A 17,267-nucleotide genomic window follows, 5' to 3' on the forward strand; every position below is an offset into this window, starting at 1 on the left:
TAAAATTGACTCCAAATCCAGAGAAGACAGTGAGAAGCAGCAGATCAGTCGACGTGGGCTATTTTTTGTTTACTTCGAAGCCAACCCATTTCAGTCTGAATTGCTCACGACCTAATGTAAGTTTTAAGACTTCTTGGATCTGAAACATCAAAAAGAAAGAAACCACCATTGTGATCTTGTGACCTCCTAGTCTCAGCTGCCTGCCTTTTGTCCTTAGCACCTTCCCTAGTGGGAAAGCGCATAAATGAGTTTTGTTAGGATACTCTGCCACCGTGCAGCACCACCCCCACCACACACACGCGTGCGTACACACACACACACACAAACACACAGCCCCAGGGTCAAGGGGCAGGGGAGTCTGGTGACAAAAGGAACAAAAACAGATGGCTTTAACTGGTGCTCCTCAATCCTGTTTCTCAGAATCACTATCGAACTTTGAAATCAGAAAAGAGGGCGGATGCCTCTTGAGCTCTGACCAATTAACTATCTCTCTATGGATTGGGGTTGAGCTCTTTTTTCCAGTTCCCCAGGGGCTTCTCCCTGCAGTTGGAGGGTGAGCTCTGAGCTCTGTGTGTGTGCCACAGTGTTTCTCTGGCCCTGGCCCTTGCCCTGGGGTAAGTTGGCTCCAGGTGTTTCCTCACCTCCTGTTTGGAATTTAAAATGCTGCTAAAACTAGTAATATATACTCTACCTTCCTACACACACACACACACACACACATTGTCCCCACCTTTTCCATCCTGTAAATCTGTGCAGTAGAAATCCTCTCCATTAGTAGGGAATAGATACGTCCTCACAAAGATGGAAAACCACCATGGAGTTTTGACTCCCCCATTTCCCATTATTGGCTTTACCTTAAACCAGAAGAAAGATGGTTTCTGGTTTGGCTCCCCCAGCCACCCAAAAAAAAAGGGGTCCTTGACTTTTGAAAACCTAATACTCAGCACTACAGTCTTACTACTTGAACTTCTGCTAAAAAAAAAAAAAAAAAAAAAAAAAAAAAGGTCAGATATTGAATTGCATCAGTTCCACCTGTCCTTTCAATAGCAAAATGCACCGAATTTCCAATTCCTCTCCCCAGGCCCCAGCAGGCCAGTGCACGTACGCACGCGGGTGAGCATGCATGTACGTGCGCGTGCGCGCACACACACACACACACACACACACACACTACTGTTCTTTCCAGACACTTGAGTTTGTGAGATTTTAGAATAAGTTGCCTGGGTGCTATTTCTTTGGCCTGTGAGTAAGTGGCAGTAAGCTACCAGATAAATGCCAGTCTGTTTTCTTGTCTGTAACATTATGATTGGACCTATATAAGGAACTCTCCAGCTCTGACATCTTATGATTATTATCTGGCATGACGGCAAAATGTGCCCTTCGGCCACATTTCAAAATCAGTTTGAGGCTTCTGTTGCAATATTTAGGAACAATTCTTCCTCTTTACAACATCCCATCTTATAATCTTCTAAAAGAACGGGGTGGTGGTGGGGAGCCTGGAACAAATGTATATTCAGAAAAATAATAATGTTGAAAGTAACAGCTGATGTTTGCATTTATCGAGCCCTTACTACATGCTAATTTTTGCTAAGCACTTTACATGGAATATTTCATTTAATCATAATACTAACCATGTGAGTTAGGTTTTCTTGGCTCTAATTCATGAGGAAACCGATAGAAAGACTAGGTTACTCGCCCAAGGTCGCAGAACGAATAAGTAGAATGGCAAGACCCTAATTCAGGTCCTTCTGACTATGCTGTCTTGATTTAAAAAAAAAAAAAATTTAGGAACAAAACGTTAGAATAAGAAAAAGATCTGAAAGTCTCAGCAACACACCAGCCTGTTACCATGAGCCAGAGTGACGGCAATAGGAACAGATGAGCTAATTTTCCAAAGCTTTTTCTCTAGGTATACTGGTTCCCACAGTATTGCCCTGCATTGTCAAGTCATCTGACCGGTCAACATCAGAAGTGGTCTGAAGTCTCACCTCATTCAAAAATTGGTCTTTCATATCCTGTGGGTCCAGCAGAGCTGGGATGGTAAAATCTGCTTTCAGGATTCCAAAGAGTTGCCCTGAAAAAGCAAGTGCTGTCAGGTTCAGTGAAAATGATCCTATCACCATTTGGAAACTTTAAGGTCTTAGCACTCAGGCTTGCCCCCGGTGGCTACAACAGATGCTACTTGGTGACTTAGGATTTCCAAAAGGAGGAAGAAAGCAGCTGCTGAGCAGGGGAATGCTCAGCCACAGTCGGCCCAGCCAGCCAGCGCGGACAGGAAAGAGCCTCCCGAAGGCGGTGGGCAGTGCCAGCTCCGCCCCACACCCTGGCCACCCGCAGGCCATTATTTTCTGTCTCTTCTGTATTTTCCTCCTCCTCTTAACCTATTAAGTAGATACTCCACATCACGCTGGAAATGTTCACTTCTCCCTGGACCCACATTTTAAAGGCCAACTTTACCCCAGAAAACTCTTAAGTAGGTTCCCTGAGCCTATAAACAAGCTCAGCCTTGGGCCGCGAGCCACTGCACCCATCGCAGGGAAACAGCCCTTCTGGGGCTCCTTCGTATAGCACTTCAGAGTTGATAAGGCACCTCTGCAGCACTACGTCGGGGCTCGCCACAACCCTACGGTGTGGGCAGGGTAGCTTTTACCACCCTCCTCGTGCAGAGGAGAAAGGAGATGCTGAGGCGAGGAAGTTTCTCCCCAGGCTTCCGCAGTTGTCGGGGAGCCAACTCCAGGCTCCTGGGCCTGTCCCTGCTCCTGTGCCCTCCCCAACGTTCAGGCCGTTTCCGCGAGGATCTCGAGCGCCCTGCGCTGTGGAGGGGCTGTCAGTCCAACTTAGCTGCCCCCGTCAGGAGTGGGAGCCCCGCCACCAGGAGGCGTTACCTGATGTGGGCGTTGGGCCGGTTCCTGTAGACTCCGGGTGTTCCGTCGAGCTCAAATGTTGGGCCCGAGTGGCGGTGGCTGTACTTCCCGTGTCGCCACCGGTCCCTTCAGTGGTCACAGCTGCAGGAGTCCCTGCACACAGCCGGGAGCAAGGTGGTCTGAGACTGGGGCCGGGCGTGGGCAGCCCCCGCTCCGCACACGGCGGCTGCAGGAGCCAGCCTGTCGGGGAAGCTCGGTCGGGCCAAACCTCGTCACGCGCCCGTGAGCTACCACCCTGGTCCTCACAGTGACACTCCCTCACCTCAGGATTCTTGGCCCCTGGGCGACATGATGAGAATTCTTCCCAGGAGAGAGTGTTTTCTCTCAGGAGGCCCTACCGCACGGGCCCGATGCCCCGATGTCTGCCAGCTTCGCAGAGCCCCCACCGTGGCAGCCAGGGAGCCCGGCATTCCCATCAAGAGGTGGCACTCCAAAACCGCGCAGCCTCCCCTCAGCACCTCCCGCGCCCCGTGTGGCCGCCCCTCTCCAGGCGCAGCGACCCCACGTACCCCTGGCGGCTCCCTTCCCCGCCTCATGTTCAGTCCCCCAAAGCCCATTGGTGCCGCACAGGTGTCACTTTTTTTCCTTCCAAATATGGAAATAGCCGTATTGCTTTTGTGGTATGTTATTGTAAAATACTTAAACAAAAGTACCACGTCCCCTGACCTAGGGACAGCGGCTGTACACAGTTTGCTCTAGAATATTCTTCACGGGCAGCCCTGATGGCCCAGCGAGCGGTTTAGCGCCGCCTTCAGCCCAGGGCGTGATCCTGGAGACCCGGGATCGAGTCCCACGTCGGGCTCCCTGCATGGGGCCTGCTTCTCCCTCTGCCTGTGTCTCTGCCTCTCTCTCTCTCTCTCTCTCTCTCTCTCTCTCTCTCTGTGTGTGTGTGTCTCTTATGAATAAATAAAATCTTATATATATATATACATATATATATATAATATTCTTCACACACATGAGTTTTTTCATTTGAATGAGTAAAGATCTACCTCATTCTCTCTAAGGGCCGCCCAGTATTTCATGGAATGTACCCTAACTTATTTAAACCCATCTGCCGGCTTTCTAGTGGACATTAGATCGCCTCCTGTTCTCACTGTCGGAAACAACGCTGCGATAAACGGCCCTGTGAGTGGAGGACGCAGACGTGTGCGTGCACCTTGTACTCTTGCTTCTTAATGAAGTTCCCCATGTCAGAACTGACAGGCTTGCCAGAAGGGTAGCACCACTTTACTGTCCCATCCAGTGTCTGGGATCGCTGATTTTCCCACATTCTCCTCAGCATTCTCACCCCCTTAAATCTTTGCCAAACTGGTAGGTAAAAATATTATTTTAAGGGACGCCTGGGTGGCTGTCGGTTAAGCATCTGATTTGATTTCAGCTCAGGTCATGATCTTCAGAGTCTTGAGATGGAGCCCACGGTGGGCGTGGAGCCTGCTGAAGAGTCTCTCTCTCTCTCTCTCCCTCTCCCTCTGGCCCTGCCCCCCCCCACAAAAATTATTTTGTAAATGCATCTTGCTTTTAGTTTGTATTTCTGTAATTCAATGAACAAAGCTGAGCATTTTTAAATATGTGTATTTATACTTCCTCAATTATTGTCACTTGTAAACGATGTAAAGCCACTTCCCTGGCGTCCCCCTCACACTGCTGGCCTGCTGCCCTGGGCCTGAGTCCCGCGTCCTGCCCGGTGCAACAGCCTCTCCGCACACCTGCCCTTCCTGCCTCTCTGCTCCTGGTCGGCCTCCCCTCCAAACGCCCTCTTCTTTCCCCACCCAAAGCACTGTCCATTTCTTTAGTGAGATGAATAAATTTATAAAACCCAGAAACACAGAACAGGAGAAACACTCATAGCCTCCTCACCTGAATAGAACCTGAATGAACGTTTTCACATATTTCCTTCCAGCCTTTTCTTCTAAGGATTGGGGGGGGGGGGGGGGCGTTGGGGCTGGTTCCTCTCAGTATTGGCGTGAATGTACTCCACGTATAATGGTGAGCCGGGCCTTTTTCCTTTCACACCCTGAGACACACAGCGGCCCTTCCTTATCCACCAGGCCTCTGAACCACAGCGCTGAGCGCTTGGCTCCCTTGCTGAAATCAGCCTCTGACGCCTCTATGGACAGCAGGGTCACATCCTCCAGACTCTGCCCCTCCACCCCTCTCCCCTTGCCACTCCCTTCCCAAATCTGTGGCCAATACTCTGGTCACATCAGACTGCTTGTGCTCCCCAAACCACACACTTGCTCTTCTACTTGTCTTTGCCTATGCTGTTCCCTCTGCCGGGGAAAATGTGCCAGTGTTGCTGCCTGAAATCCTCCACGGAAGTTTTGTCCAATGACCACCACCTTTCCAGGCGGAGTGAACGGGTCGCCATCCTGCCAGGGCTCTCGGTTCACACTTCTGGCTCAGCCCACAGCACGCTGTTGTCTTAGTCCCTGTTAGGATAAGCTTTTAGAAACAGGAAATGGGCCGTGCTCATCCTGATATCCACACTCCAGGGCCTTTTGCGAAACCAGTCCTCAGGAAGTGATTGTTGAATGGAATCATCCACCAATGTGTAAATCACTATTCCAGGCCCAGAAAGACACAAAGAGGCATACGATTAGCCCCTGCCCTGTGCGATGCCTCAATCTCAATAATTCATAATCTGATCACTCATAATCATTTATGATCGATAAAGTGAGACGAGACCAGCCCTGCCTTCTGAGTAAGGACAGAGACAGGAGATAGAATCACTAAACATCTCACTAATGAATTGACATTACAGTGGTACTAACTGCCAGATGCCGGGCACTGAAAACTACTTCATGACACTGATATTTTTCTTGACTTTAAAAATGAGAAAAACGAAATTCTGAGAAATCAGGAAACTTGCCCAGGGCCACACAGTAAGTAGCGGAGTAACTTGGTCATCAAACTCCTACAGCCAAAACAGACTGCTTCTCTCCGAGACCCCCACCCTAGATCATCCAGCGGGCAGGAGAGGGCGAGCTGGCGCTGGCTGCGTGGGATCCCCGGCGAGTGTCCTGGGCTGCAGCCGGGGAGGGAAGCTGTGGCCCAGCACACGACCCGACCCGCGGCCTCAGTGCCCCCAGGGGGAGCGGGCGCTGGGGCCCGGCCGGCGTGGCGTCCCCAAGCCCAGCGAGCCGGTGGGCCCGTTTCCGCCCGGCCAGCTGCCAGCGGTCTTCCCCGCCCTGCTGCCGCGCCTGAGCCCCAGGGCCTCGAGGTGCTCTCTCCGGTCCCCGGGATGCTGCCGGGAGGCTGGAGGTGCCACCTTCCAGGGGGTAGCTGAGAGGTGGAGCGGGGGGGGGGGCCACCTCCTGCAGAGTCGCGGGCCTGCCCTGGGTAACGGGGCCCCCAGGGACATGGGGACAGGGGCAAGGCTGGAAGCAGAGGTCAGAGCAGCCCCGGGCCCCGCGTGAGGACAGAGAGGAGGGTGTCCGGGGGGCCAGCTGGGCTCGGCCACAGGACGGTTACCTGCAGGCTCTGGGCCCTTCCCCGCGGGGCTAGGGGTCGCCAGGGCGCGTGGCCTGGGCTGGGGTGGGGGAGCTGAGCTCGGCGGCAGGAACCAGGGCTCACGAGGGGGCCCCTGTGCCCAGGACCCTGCCAAGGCCAGGGCCCCGGGACAAGGACGCTGACAGGTGGTGGCCAGCGGCCGAGGCAGGATGCGCAGTGTGTGGTGACCTGGCCGGTGGGGCATCAGCAGCAGGGAACCAGCGTGGCCTCCTCGGCTCCCGGGCCCGGCTGTGGCCCTGCGGTTCTCCCAGGCCTGGCCCTGCCCACCCAGTGCCCACTGGGGTGAGCCGGGCCTGGGGCAGCCAGGCAGGGGCCAGGCTAGACCTTAGATGGGAAGCAGATGACAGAGGTCACCAGCTTCTGAACCAAATCTGCCCACAGGCCCAGGCCCAGACCCTGGTGCTGTTGCCTTCAGGATGAGGCCACGTTCCTTTATTTTATTTTATTTTTTTTAAGATTCCATCCATTCGGGATCCCTGGGTGGCACAGCGGTTTGGCGCCTGCCTTTGGCCCAGGGCGCGATCCTGGAGACCCGGGATCGAATCCCACATCGGGCTTCCGGTGCATGGAGCCTGCTTCTCCCTCTGCCTGTGTCTCTGCCTCTCTCTCTGTGACTATCATAAATAAATAAAAATTAAAAAAAAAAAAAACATTGTTTAAAAAAAAAAAAAAAAAAAGATTCCATCCATTCATTCTTGAGAGACACAGAGAGAGGCAGAGACAGAGAAGCAGGCTTCCCGCAGGGAGCCTGACACGGACCGATCCCAGGACCCCAGGACCACCACCCAAGCCAAAGGCAGACACCCAACCACTGAGCCACCCAGGTGCTGTGAGGCCCCATTCCCTTACAGCTCACAGGGGGTTCCCTTGCCGATCCTGGTGTCCCCACTCAGGGCTAAGCACCCATCCCACCTACAGTTCTGACCTGTAATCCTCCACTCCCCTTTGCAAACTCCTCCTCATGGTCCTAAACAGGCACAGAATCACCTCCTCCAGGAAATCCAGATCATCACAGGACTGGGACACTCCTATGTCCCTACCATGCCTGTGCCTTTACACACAACACCAACTGGCAGGGCCTTGGGCTCCTTGAGAGTGGCCCCTGATTTTTCTTTGGGCCCCCAGAATATATATGAAGCCCTTGTGTGACTATGAGCAAGTCCTCTAACTTCTCTGTGTCCTCAGAAAAGGCAGTAATGCCTTTGTCAGACTTGGGAACCTGGAAGGAAGCCAGAAGAAGTGTGTTTTATCCTCAGTTACCCTGCTTAGCTTCAGAACTCTTGGGAAGCAAAATGAGGTAATAGCTGCAAAGATGTTTCAGGAATTTAAAAATGCTATAGGAATGTAATCACTGTCGTTGCCAACATGTCCTCCCACTTAGTCCCAACAACGCATCCCACATCTCTCCATCCAGAGGAGCCCGAAATCACAAGGGATTTGACAAGCACCTCTCTGGGGTTTCCCTCTCTGGATGCCAAACCCTCAAAGGACTCTCTGATGAGGTCTCGGGAACACTGCCCAGCGTCTCCCCCTCCGTCTCCCAGGCCAGCCCTCATCACCACACAGGGGGCCACACAGCCTCTCTGGAGCCTCTTGACTCTGGGGCTGCAAGTTAGTGGCTCAATCTAAGGGGTGGGGTTGATGGTGACGGAGTCCCCTTCTCCACCCCCAGCTGGTCCTGCAGGGGGCCGGCGGCTGGGCTGGGCAATCCTCTTCTGGGGGGATCCGATGGGGCCCACCACATGCTACTGCACCTTGCAGACCCTGGAGGCCCTGGCACCCAGCTGAGAACAGGTCCAAAGCACCTACATGGAATAGGAAGCAGGGATATACTTGGCCTGAGCGTGGGCTCCATAGTCACATCTGAGGAGGGACCGATAAAGGATGGATAAAGAGCGGCGGACTCCCGGTGCCCGATGGAGGGGTCTGCAAGGAAATACGGAGAGTGGTGAGGGCAGGGCTGACATGGGACAGAACGCCCCCAGGTCTGTGTCACCTAAGGCCTCAGCGGCCACCCAGCCCAACCCCTTTCACACACCTGCGTGTGCCAGTCACAGGTGGGGCCTTGCATGGTCTTTAATCTTCGAGGGAGCCCTGCCTGGGAGGAGCCATCCTTCCTGCTTTACAGATTAGGATCACAGTTCTCATCAAATCCAAAACGTGAAAAGAAACAGCCACAGAGACAGGAAGTGCATTAGCAGCTGCTGGGCTGAGGGTGGGGGAGCAGGGGGAGTGCCCCCTCAAGGGTAAGGAGTTCCATTTTGGGGTGATAAAAATGTCCTAAAGTTAGATAGCAGTGATGCTTGCACACCCCTGTAATGCCTAAAACGCACTGGGTCAGACACTTCGAAGGGGTGATTTTTAAGGTATGTGAACTCAATAAGGTACATCTCAATAAAGCTATTGCCAAAAAAAGAAAGAAAGAAGGCTAGCAAGGAAGGAAGGAGAGAAGCAAGAAGAAAGAGAGAAAGAGGAGAGAGAGTGGACTGAAGGAAGGGAAAAAAAGAAAGAGAGAGACAAAGAGAAGAGAGAAGGAAAGGGCAAGGCAGGATGCGGCCTTATGCAGAGAACATGCTATACCCAGGACCCAGAATAACCAGCAGGCCTCTGGCTCCCATGACTTACAGTGAAGCAGTGACCAGAGCTGTATCTGCTGGGTGCTTCCTGGGTGCCAGGCGTCTAACTGGCTCCTTTATATACATTCACATTCAGTCTCTGAAGCCCTCCTAGCAGGTGGGTATCACCAATACCATTTTGTTAAGTATATGTTCCAGAAGAGGAAGAAGAGGCTCAGAGATGCCCTGTACCCTATTTCTAGCGAGTGGTAGACTGTCTGATTCCCAAGTGCTGCTTCGAACCCCCACATCGCCCCTGAACCGACTGCCGTTGCTAACAGCTAATGCCCTAAGATTCGATGGGGCCCATTCCATTCTTTAAAGCTCCCTCCGAATTAAGATAAAGCCTGTTCCCCTTACCCGAGACTCTGGGAGTCCAGGAGTGCTTTCCTGGGTCTAACCTCGGTGCCTCCCGCTGCCCGGTCACCCCAGGTCCCGTCCCAGTCTAGCATCGTGAGCCTGGGGCCCGCGGGGACCGGCTGTCACGTACCGTAGAAGCAGATGAAGGGTTTCAGGGAAGAGCAGTCCAGGGAATAAACCCGGGGGGAGTAGCGCGCGTAGGTGCGGAGCCCCGCGCACAGTCCGGTCCCCAACTGGGGCACCTGGAGCCAGGCGGGGATGCTGGACCCCAGGTCGCTGGACCAGCTCAGGGCCCCGGAGGCCGCGTTGAAGTAGAGGCCAATCCAGGCCTCGGTCTCACTCGTGATGGACTTCAGGGCCTCCTTGGCTGCCGGGTCCGCGACAAGCTGCAGGTCGGCCAGGTCCGTGTGGTGCCTGCGACAGTACAGCAGCGCCGCCCGCCACGTCACCTCCTGGTCAAACCGTGTGAAGGTTTGTTGGCCGATGCGCACCGTGGCTGGGGACCAAGAACAGGAGCCCGCAGGCTGAGGCCCTGGACCTCTGGCGGCCCGGCCTCATCGCCGCCCTGGCACAGAGCGCTGGTCGGCTCGGCCCTCGCCCCGGGCCCTGGGCGCCAGGTCCCATGAGACCCCTGATCCTCGAGGACCAGATACCCCCTGGGAGAACGCAGGGGCTGTCGTGGCAGCAGCTGGGAACAAGGGCATTAGGAAAAGCAGGGGTGAGGAGCTCTCCTTGTGGCCAAAAGCCTTATAAGTGAAGTCTATGTCTCAGTTCCATCATCTGGGCCATGGGGAGAACGGTATCCCCCAAGTGAATCCCCCCTAAGTGAATTTAAGGACTTAAATGAAACCACGTAAATGAATGGTTTCACCAGCGCGTGCAAATAATTAGCACTTAATTAAATGGTAGTTAAACTTTGTGGGGACGTGATGAGGAAGACAGGATAATCCTGGTTTAGAGGCAGCCTCATTGGTGATTTCCAGGAGCTGTGCCTCTGGTGCTGGTTCCCAGGAGGCTCCCGGGCTGGGACAGAATAGAGTATGTGATTTTCCTCCTAGCAGGGGAGCCGGGGAGAAAAGAAGAGCCTGGCGAGGGCCAGACGTGCCAGACCCGAGGCAGGGTGGGCCCATCCCCCGGGGCCCTGACTCCCAGGGGCGCTCAGACAGCCCAGGACTGTGCCCGAGGCTGGCCTGGGCCAACCCTCACCGCCGCCCACCCTGCCCCTCGCCACTCCTGTCTCATCTGTAGCACACGGGCCCACACATCAGATTCCAAACAACGGAGGTTGGGAAAGGATGTGGAGCGAGATCCCGGGGGACCCGTTCCTGAGAGCTGCTGAAGGAACCACCTTTATTTGCAGAACAGAGCTGCATCCTCAGATTCAAATAGGGCCTCCCAAACTCTCACATGTAGCCATTCATCTAAGCCCATCAAGATTTGCCTGATATTTCCCTAAGCTTCCTTATCTAAACTGATTTTTTAAAGATTTATTTATTTATTCATGGGAGACACAGAGAGAGAGGCAGAGACACAGGCAGAGGGAGAGGCAGGCACCTCGCAGGGAGCCCGATGCGGGACTTGATCCCGGATCTTGGGATCAGGCCCTGAGCCAAAGGCAGACACTCAACCGCTGAGCCACCTGGGCATCCCTCTAAACTGATTTTTTAAAGCTACCTTCTATTAAGCAACAAGTAGTCCTTGCCCCGAGCTGTGCTGTGGCATGCGTCACCCGTTCAAATCCTTACTCTCACCCTGAGAGGCAGGGGTTATTAATCTCATTTTACAGGTGGGGAGAGGGGGCTCAGGTCAGGGATGACTCGCCCGAACTCATGCCATATAAACGGCAAGACGAGGTTCAGACAAGGTCCGCCTGCCCTGGAAGCCCGGGCACCTTCTCTCCACAGCCCCATGGTCCATAGCAGGCAGAAAACCAACTCTAGAAAGCAGGTGGAGGGAGGAGTTTCTATTTCCTTTGTCATGAATTCTTTACACCAGATGCAGCCCAGGCCATAAACGTCACTGTCTGGTTGACGACCTTGGGCAAGTCGGGAGGGCCTCCCTGTCCGAATAATAAAATAATAAATAATAATCAGAATACTCTCTCTCTCAAATAAATAAATAAAACCTTTAAAAAAGGTTGAGGGGGGCAGCCCGGGTGGCTCAGCGGTTTAGCACCACCTGTGGCCCGGGGCGTGATCCTGGGGACCCGGGGTTGAGTCCCACGTCGGGCTCCCTGCATGGAGCCTGCTTCTCCCTCTGCCTGTGTCTCTGTGTGTGTGTGTGTGTGTGTGTGTGTGTGTGTCTCGTGAATAAATAAATGAAATCTTTTAAAAAATTTAAAAATAAAAAAGGTTGGGGGTGGGGTGGGCAGCGCCTGAGTGGCTCAGACAGTTAAGCATCTGACTTCAGCTCAGGTCATGATCTCTGATCTCAAGTCCTAGGACGGAGTCCCCACGTCAGGCTCCACGCTCGATGAGAAGTCTCCTCTCCCTCTTCCCTCCTTCCACTCATTCTCTCTCTCTTTGTCTTTCTCTCTCTTTTTCCCTCAAATAAATAAATAAAATCTTTAAAAAATAATAATAATCTGAATAATAAAACCGGATTGATTCTCTCCATGGGGTTCGGCCTGGGGCTGGCAGAGTGGGGGGATGCCTCAGCCAGACAAGGGTCGGGGGAGCAGACGGGCCGCAGGTGGATGACGCTGCCGGCTGGTCCAGGTGGACAAGTCAAAAGGAAGGCAAAGCTCCTAGGTGTGCACCTGGCTTTGGAGAGGTGGTCAGGCTGGGAGCAGGCTCCGTGAAGATGCGGTGCCCCACAGCAGGGTCTGTAAAAGAGAAACAGACCACGCATTATCAGGGGAGGTGAGGGTGGGGGGACAAGGCTACCCAGGATCCTCTGCAGACACGGGGAACCACCCCGCTGAAGCCAGGAGAGGCCTAGCTGGAGGGCAGACAGGCTCATCCACGTCTATAACACTTATTCAAGAAATACATAAAGAGAAAGCGGGAGCGTTCCTATTTGTGGCAAACCCTACTCTAGGCCCTGGGAAAATAGCAGAAATAAGACAAGCAGGATTCTCTTGAAGAGAATACGAGAAAGAGCTGGCCTGGCAAAGTGGCCGGAAGGAGACCAGAGGCAGAGCCCCGGCCAAGGCCGTAAGTGGGAAGGGGTAGGCTGCGTGTGCAGAGCTGAAAGCAGCCAGTGTGGCCAGGGACCGGGACAGGGGGTGAAGCCAGAGGTCAAGCAGGGCCCGGTTGGCCTCAGAAGGGATGCGATCCTAAGTGCTAAGGGAACCTATTGAATATGTTCAAACAAAGTGACCTGATTTGCATTTTTTACAGCTCACTCTGTGTTGAGAACTGACTGTAGAGGCAAGACTGATGCCACCCCCACCACCCCCCAGCCCCAGCCCCAACAGAGGCCGTGGTGGTGGGAGAAGGAGAGAAGTGGGCGGAGTCAGGGCAAGGCCCCTTGGAGCCCAACAACACCTGAGGGAGGAGGGGAGAGCCTGCCCTCCCTTTGAGAGGACTCCCAGCCCCACACACTCATACTCCTGAACATCTCCCTGCGGGCCTGGGAATTCCAGGGTCGCACCTCACCACCATGGGCTACGTTTCAAGGCCCCGTGACAGGCAACGCATAGCATGGTGGGGAGCTGGGGACGTGTCAGGCTGGTGCCCCATGCCCCTATTTGACGGCTTAGGGTGCCATAGAGCTGGGGCTGAGCTTTGGCTGACAGAGAAAATCAGAAAATGGCACTTTTGACCAGAAAAGTCTGGTCTATATGCATCTGCCTATAGCACCTTTCTAACAAGGGTCAGTGGCCTGGGCTGCGGGAGCAGAGAGGGGCCAGCAAGGGGCAGGATGGGGGCGGGATGGGGTGCCTTGAGCACCAGGGGTTTCCTGCAGGGAGGCCGGGAGGAGTTGGCTCCCATCCACGGCTTCCCAGGAGCCCTGCCGCCAGGAGACGTGCAGCCAGCCCCACGCTCTGTGAGAACGAAGAGACGGGATTCTGCTCTCACTGCAGCACACAGGCAACCTGTCTTTTCCTTTTTCCTCTCTTTCTTTTTCTTCTCCCAAATCCCTAACTGGGCAGAGGAGACCTGTGGAACAAGCCAGATTTCATTTTCTCTCTACCCTGACTTACACCTGTTTGTCTGGTGGAGTCTGGGGAATGAGAGAGGAGATAGAAACGAAGGCTGCAGAGAGGAATATACCAAAGGGGGTGAGGGCACCAGTCAATTGTCCTCTGAAGGACTTGAGAGTGTCCTCCACCCACCGCCACCCCCCACTTGCTCTTGAGAAGCCACCTCGGGGCAAGCCCAGGCCCAGAATAGGACCTGAACACACCGTAGTAGCAGATGAAGGGCTTCCGCTCTGTGCACGAGCTGGCCCCCAGGCTGGGGAAAATGGAGATGGAGTAGAGGGTGGCACAGACCCCCTCCTGGAAGACGGGCAGCGAGCTCCACACCGGAGCCGTGAAGGTGGACCCGCTGGACCAGCTCAGGCCACGAAGGCGCGTGTTGAAGAAGAGGCCGATCCACGCCTCGGTGCTGCTCGTCAGGGAGTAGAGGGTCCTCATGCTGCTCACACTGTTCATGCTCTGCAGATCGGCCAGGTCCGTGTGGTGCAGCCGGCAGTGCTGCAGGGCCTCAGACCAGCTCAGCTCCACCTCCACCCTCGAGAAGTTCTTGCCATTGCTCATCAGCTGTCGGGCTGGACACGAGAGGCCGTCACTGCACAGCTGCCCCTCCCACCCCTGGCCCCCAAAGAGCTTTCAGCCTCACACGGGCAGCCCCTCCAGCCTCTTCTTTCCCCCTCCACCCATACCATGGGCTCTGCACTCACACGACACTCTGCCTCCGGGCCTTTGCACAAGCTGCCCTCTTGGCCTGGAAGGACTGGCTACTCCCCACGCCCTGCTCCCACAATCCCTCATTCTCCCATGCCCTCATCTCCCCCTTCCCTTTGCCCAACTAACTGCCTCCCCCTCCGCCCCATCCTGGGTGGGCAGCCCTCCCGTTGGCTGCAGTGGCCCTTTGTTAGCACTTAATAATAAAGCCAGTGTTTCCCGAGCACTCGTGGTGTGCCTGTTGCTCATTGAACCCTTCCAACAACTCCCTGGGACAGACATCACCATGTCTGCTTCACACATGAGGAAATCTAGTCACAGAGAGGTAAGTGACTTGGCCAAGGCCGCCCGGTGGGAAGGGATGATGTCAGGACACCAAGACCGTGGATGGAGTTCCCAGGTCCAGACCCTTGATCATAGCACGGCCGGGCCCTGGGGTAGGCAGGGCTCGTGACTGGGGCTGCACGGCAGAAACCCCAGGGGAGCTATCCAAATGCACTGATGTCCAGGCCCAGCCTACAGCAAGGATCTGAACTTGTCCAGATTGCATCAGAATTTTGTAAAAGCCCCCAGGGGAAAAGGACCGTTTTGCTTGTCTGTCTCCACCACCAGGCGCAAGCGATTTGGGAGCAAAGAACGAACCTCATTCATCATTATATCCACACTGTCCAGCACATCAGAAGGACCCAATGTGTTGAAAATGAATGAAGGAAGGAATGAATGATGAATGAATGAAGGACACCCGGGAGTGGCCTTCGGGTCCCCATTTTACAGATGGGAGCAAGCAGTCAAACCCCTCCTGGGAGCCAACCCCAAGCCCCAGGGTCTCCACATTGACTTTCTTCTTTCTTGACCCCATGCCTTTGTAGGCGCCCCCAGACAGGGCTGGTCAAGGGCGACTCTGCCCTGCCAGGCCCTGCCTGTGTGGAGGGGTGGAGGGGCATGAAGAGCCTGGTGCTAGGGGTGGGGGGGTGTCCCAGGCCTTAGGGGGTCAGCCTCAAGCCAGATGCCCTAGGAGAGGGAAACAAGACTGGCCGGCATGCAGGCCATCGGGAGGACAGGGCGGGGGCTGACGAGCACTTGCCCAATGGGGGGAAGCTCCTCACACCCACCAGAGTCGAAGATGCTGCCCGCGGCGGAGAGAAGTTGGAGGAGCCCTGCGTCAGAGAAGGGGAAGGGAAAAGATAATCGCCCTTTCTTATGAGTGCGCTTCACTTCGGCGTGCTTTATCCTATTCTGTTCAATTTTTTACAATCACTGACTGTGGTCTGCTCAATTGATTTTAGGATCCGGGGGGTCACAACTCACAGCTTGCCAAACACTGGCTGTAAACACTGTCCCCATGTGCCCAGCGCCGGACACTGTGTCCGGGTGGGGTTGTCACCCAGAGACCACCTGCCGGTGCGCCCCCCCGGGGACCCCAACTCTGCCCGCATCTCCGGCCCCATGCCCATCTCCCTCCAGCATGACCCAGGGGACAGCGCTGGCCCCTCTGGCTCTCCTCCTTGGCGTCCAGCCACACCACAAAGCCTGTCATTCCTTGGATCCGAGCCTTCTTGAACTTTCCACTTCTTTCCATACCCACTGCTGCCCCGGCCTAAGCCCCAATCCTCTCTCTGGGACTGGCGGCCCTGGCCCCAGTGGGCCCCTCTGGTCCCCCGGGGCGGCCACAACACGTGTCCTGGGGCCCCGCAGTTCCCGCGGCTCCCCCCACAGCCACCAGCCCTGGAGTCTGGGGCCTGCGCTCCTGCTCGGGGCGCACCAGGCTCCTTCCCCGCAGGCCTTCAGCCCCCCTCCGGCCTGGCAACCCCCGCAGATCCCCCCTCCCCGCTTCATGCCATTCCTTGCCCTGCTCCTTCCTGTTCCCCTGCTTATCCCCTCACTGCGGTGGTCGCATCTTCTGGGAACCTTGTTTGCAGGCTTCTTGCCACGCATCTGGCGCCCGGACGCTGGCCGCTCGGAGGCCGGGGACCCTTTCCGAGCGCACCTCTAGGTGCTTAGCAAGTACTTGCTGGCTGGGTGCTAGGGGGAGCCGAGCGGGAGGGAAATTGCACGCAGAGCAGCAGAGCCTGGGCGCCTGGGTGGCTCGGCGGTTGAGCGTCTGCCTTGGGCTCAAGTTGTGATCTCAGGGACCTGGGATCTCCTTCCCCTTTGCCCCCCAACCTCAAACTCTGGGAACCCTCAGGGAAAGGGGCCCCTTCCCTGGGCGCGTGGAGCCCAACGCCTCCGGCCTCGGGCCCAGCGACAGGTGCGACAGGTGCGACAGGTGCGGGCAGCCTTACCCACGGTGCAGAGGGTGGGCAGCAGGCCCCCGATCAGCATGACGGCAGTGGGCAGGCAGCGGGGACACTCCTCGCTGGCTTCTTGTTCCTCACCCTCCGCTCTCCTCGTCTTCCTACCCAAAGTGACAGATTTGACTAAGCAAATACTTACTGAGCATGACCACAAGCCAGCCCCTGTGGGAGGTGCGGAGGAGGCCCCCCCACCCCTGAATGAAGCTTCCTCTCCTGGGTAGATGATGATGAGCAGAGAGAGGGGTGCGGAGGGGGAGGGAACTGGCGGGTGCGGGCCAGATTTTGCTGGACTATCCTCCCTGCCCGCCCTCGGCAACCAGGACACCCGGGAGTGGCCTTCGGGTCCCCATTTTACAGATGGGAATGTTGTGGCTGGGAGAAGAACAGCAGCTGAATCTCAGGTCATGGGAAAGCATGAAGTGGAGGTGATGGGCCCCCCAGCAAGTCCTACTTCAGGGACATCAGAGGCCCCCCACCTTGGTCTGGGCTCTGGCTGTCTGATTAGGCACAGACCAGAGACCAAGGTGCTTTTTCTAGGGAACCAAGAACGGCTCTCTCTCTTTCTTTCTCTCTCTGTCCCCCACCCCCTTCCTCCCTCTCAACATCCTGTTTATGCCCAGAGCTCTCTCCACTCCCTTAAGGGCTAAACTTTTGGAAACCAGAGTCTGGAAGATTCTTTTCTTCTCTCCACCCTTCACACCCTCCCCAG

At 55.4% G+C, this 17,267-nt stretch overlaps 1 protein-coding gene across 1 annotated transcript; it reads right to left on the reverse strand.

Annotated features, from left to right (window-relative positions):
• Positions 1-58: 58 nt before the first annotated feature.
• CLEC20A (C-type lectin domain containing 20A) lies at positions 59-16,602 on the reverse strand. Its single transcript, XM_055319025.1, has 10 exons — positions 16,547-16,602; positions 15,377-15,421; positions 13,763-14,128; positions 12,171-12,236; positions 9,543-9,908; positions 8,247-8,363; positions 6,399-6,761; positions 2,886-3,203; positions 1,989-2,074; positions 59-139 (listed from the first exon to the last, which is right to left on the reverse strand). Exons 1-10 carry the CDS (start codon positions 16,584-16,586, stop codon positions 59-61), a joined length of 1,848 nt encoding a protein of 615 aa, XP_055175000.1. The 5' UTR covers positions 16,587-16,602.
• Between the last annotated feature and the right edge of the window lie 665 nt (positions 16,603-17,267).

This window comes from Nyctereutes procyonoides, unplaced genomic scaffold (genome assembly GCF_905146905.1).
Source record: "Nyctereutes procyonoides isolate TBG_1078 unplaced genomic scaffold, NYPRO_anot_genome, whole genome shotgun sequence".
Lineage (NCBI taxonomy): Eukaryota > Metazoa > Chordata > Mammalia > Carnivora > Canidae > Nyctereutes > Nyctereutes procyonoides.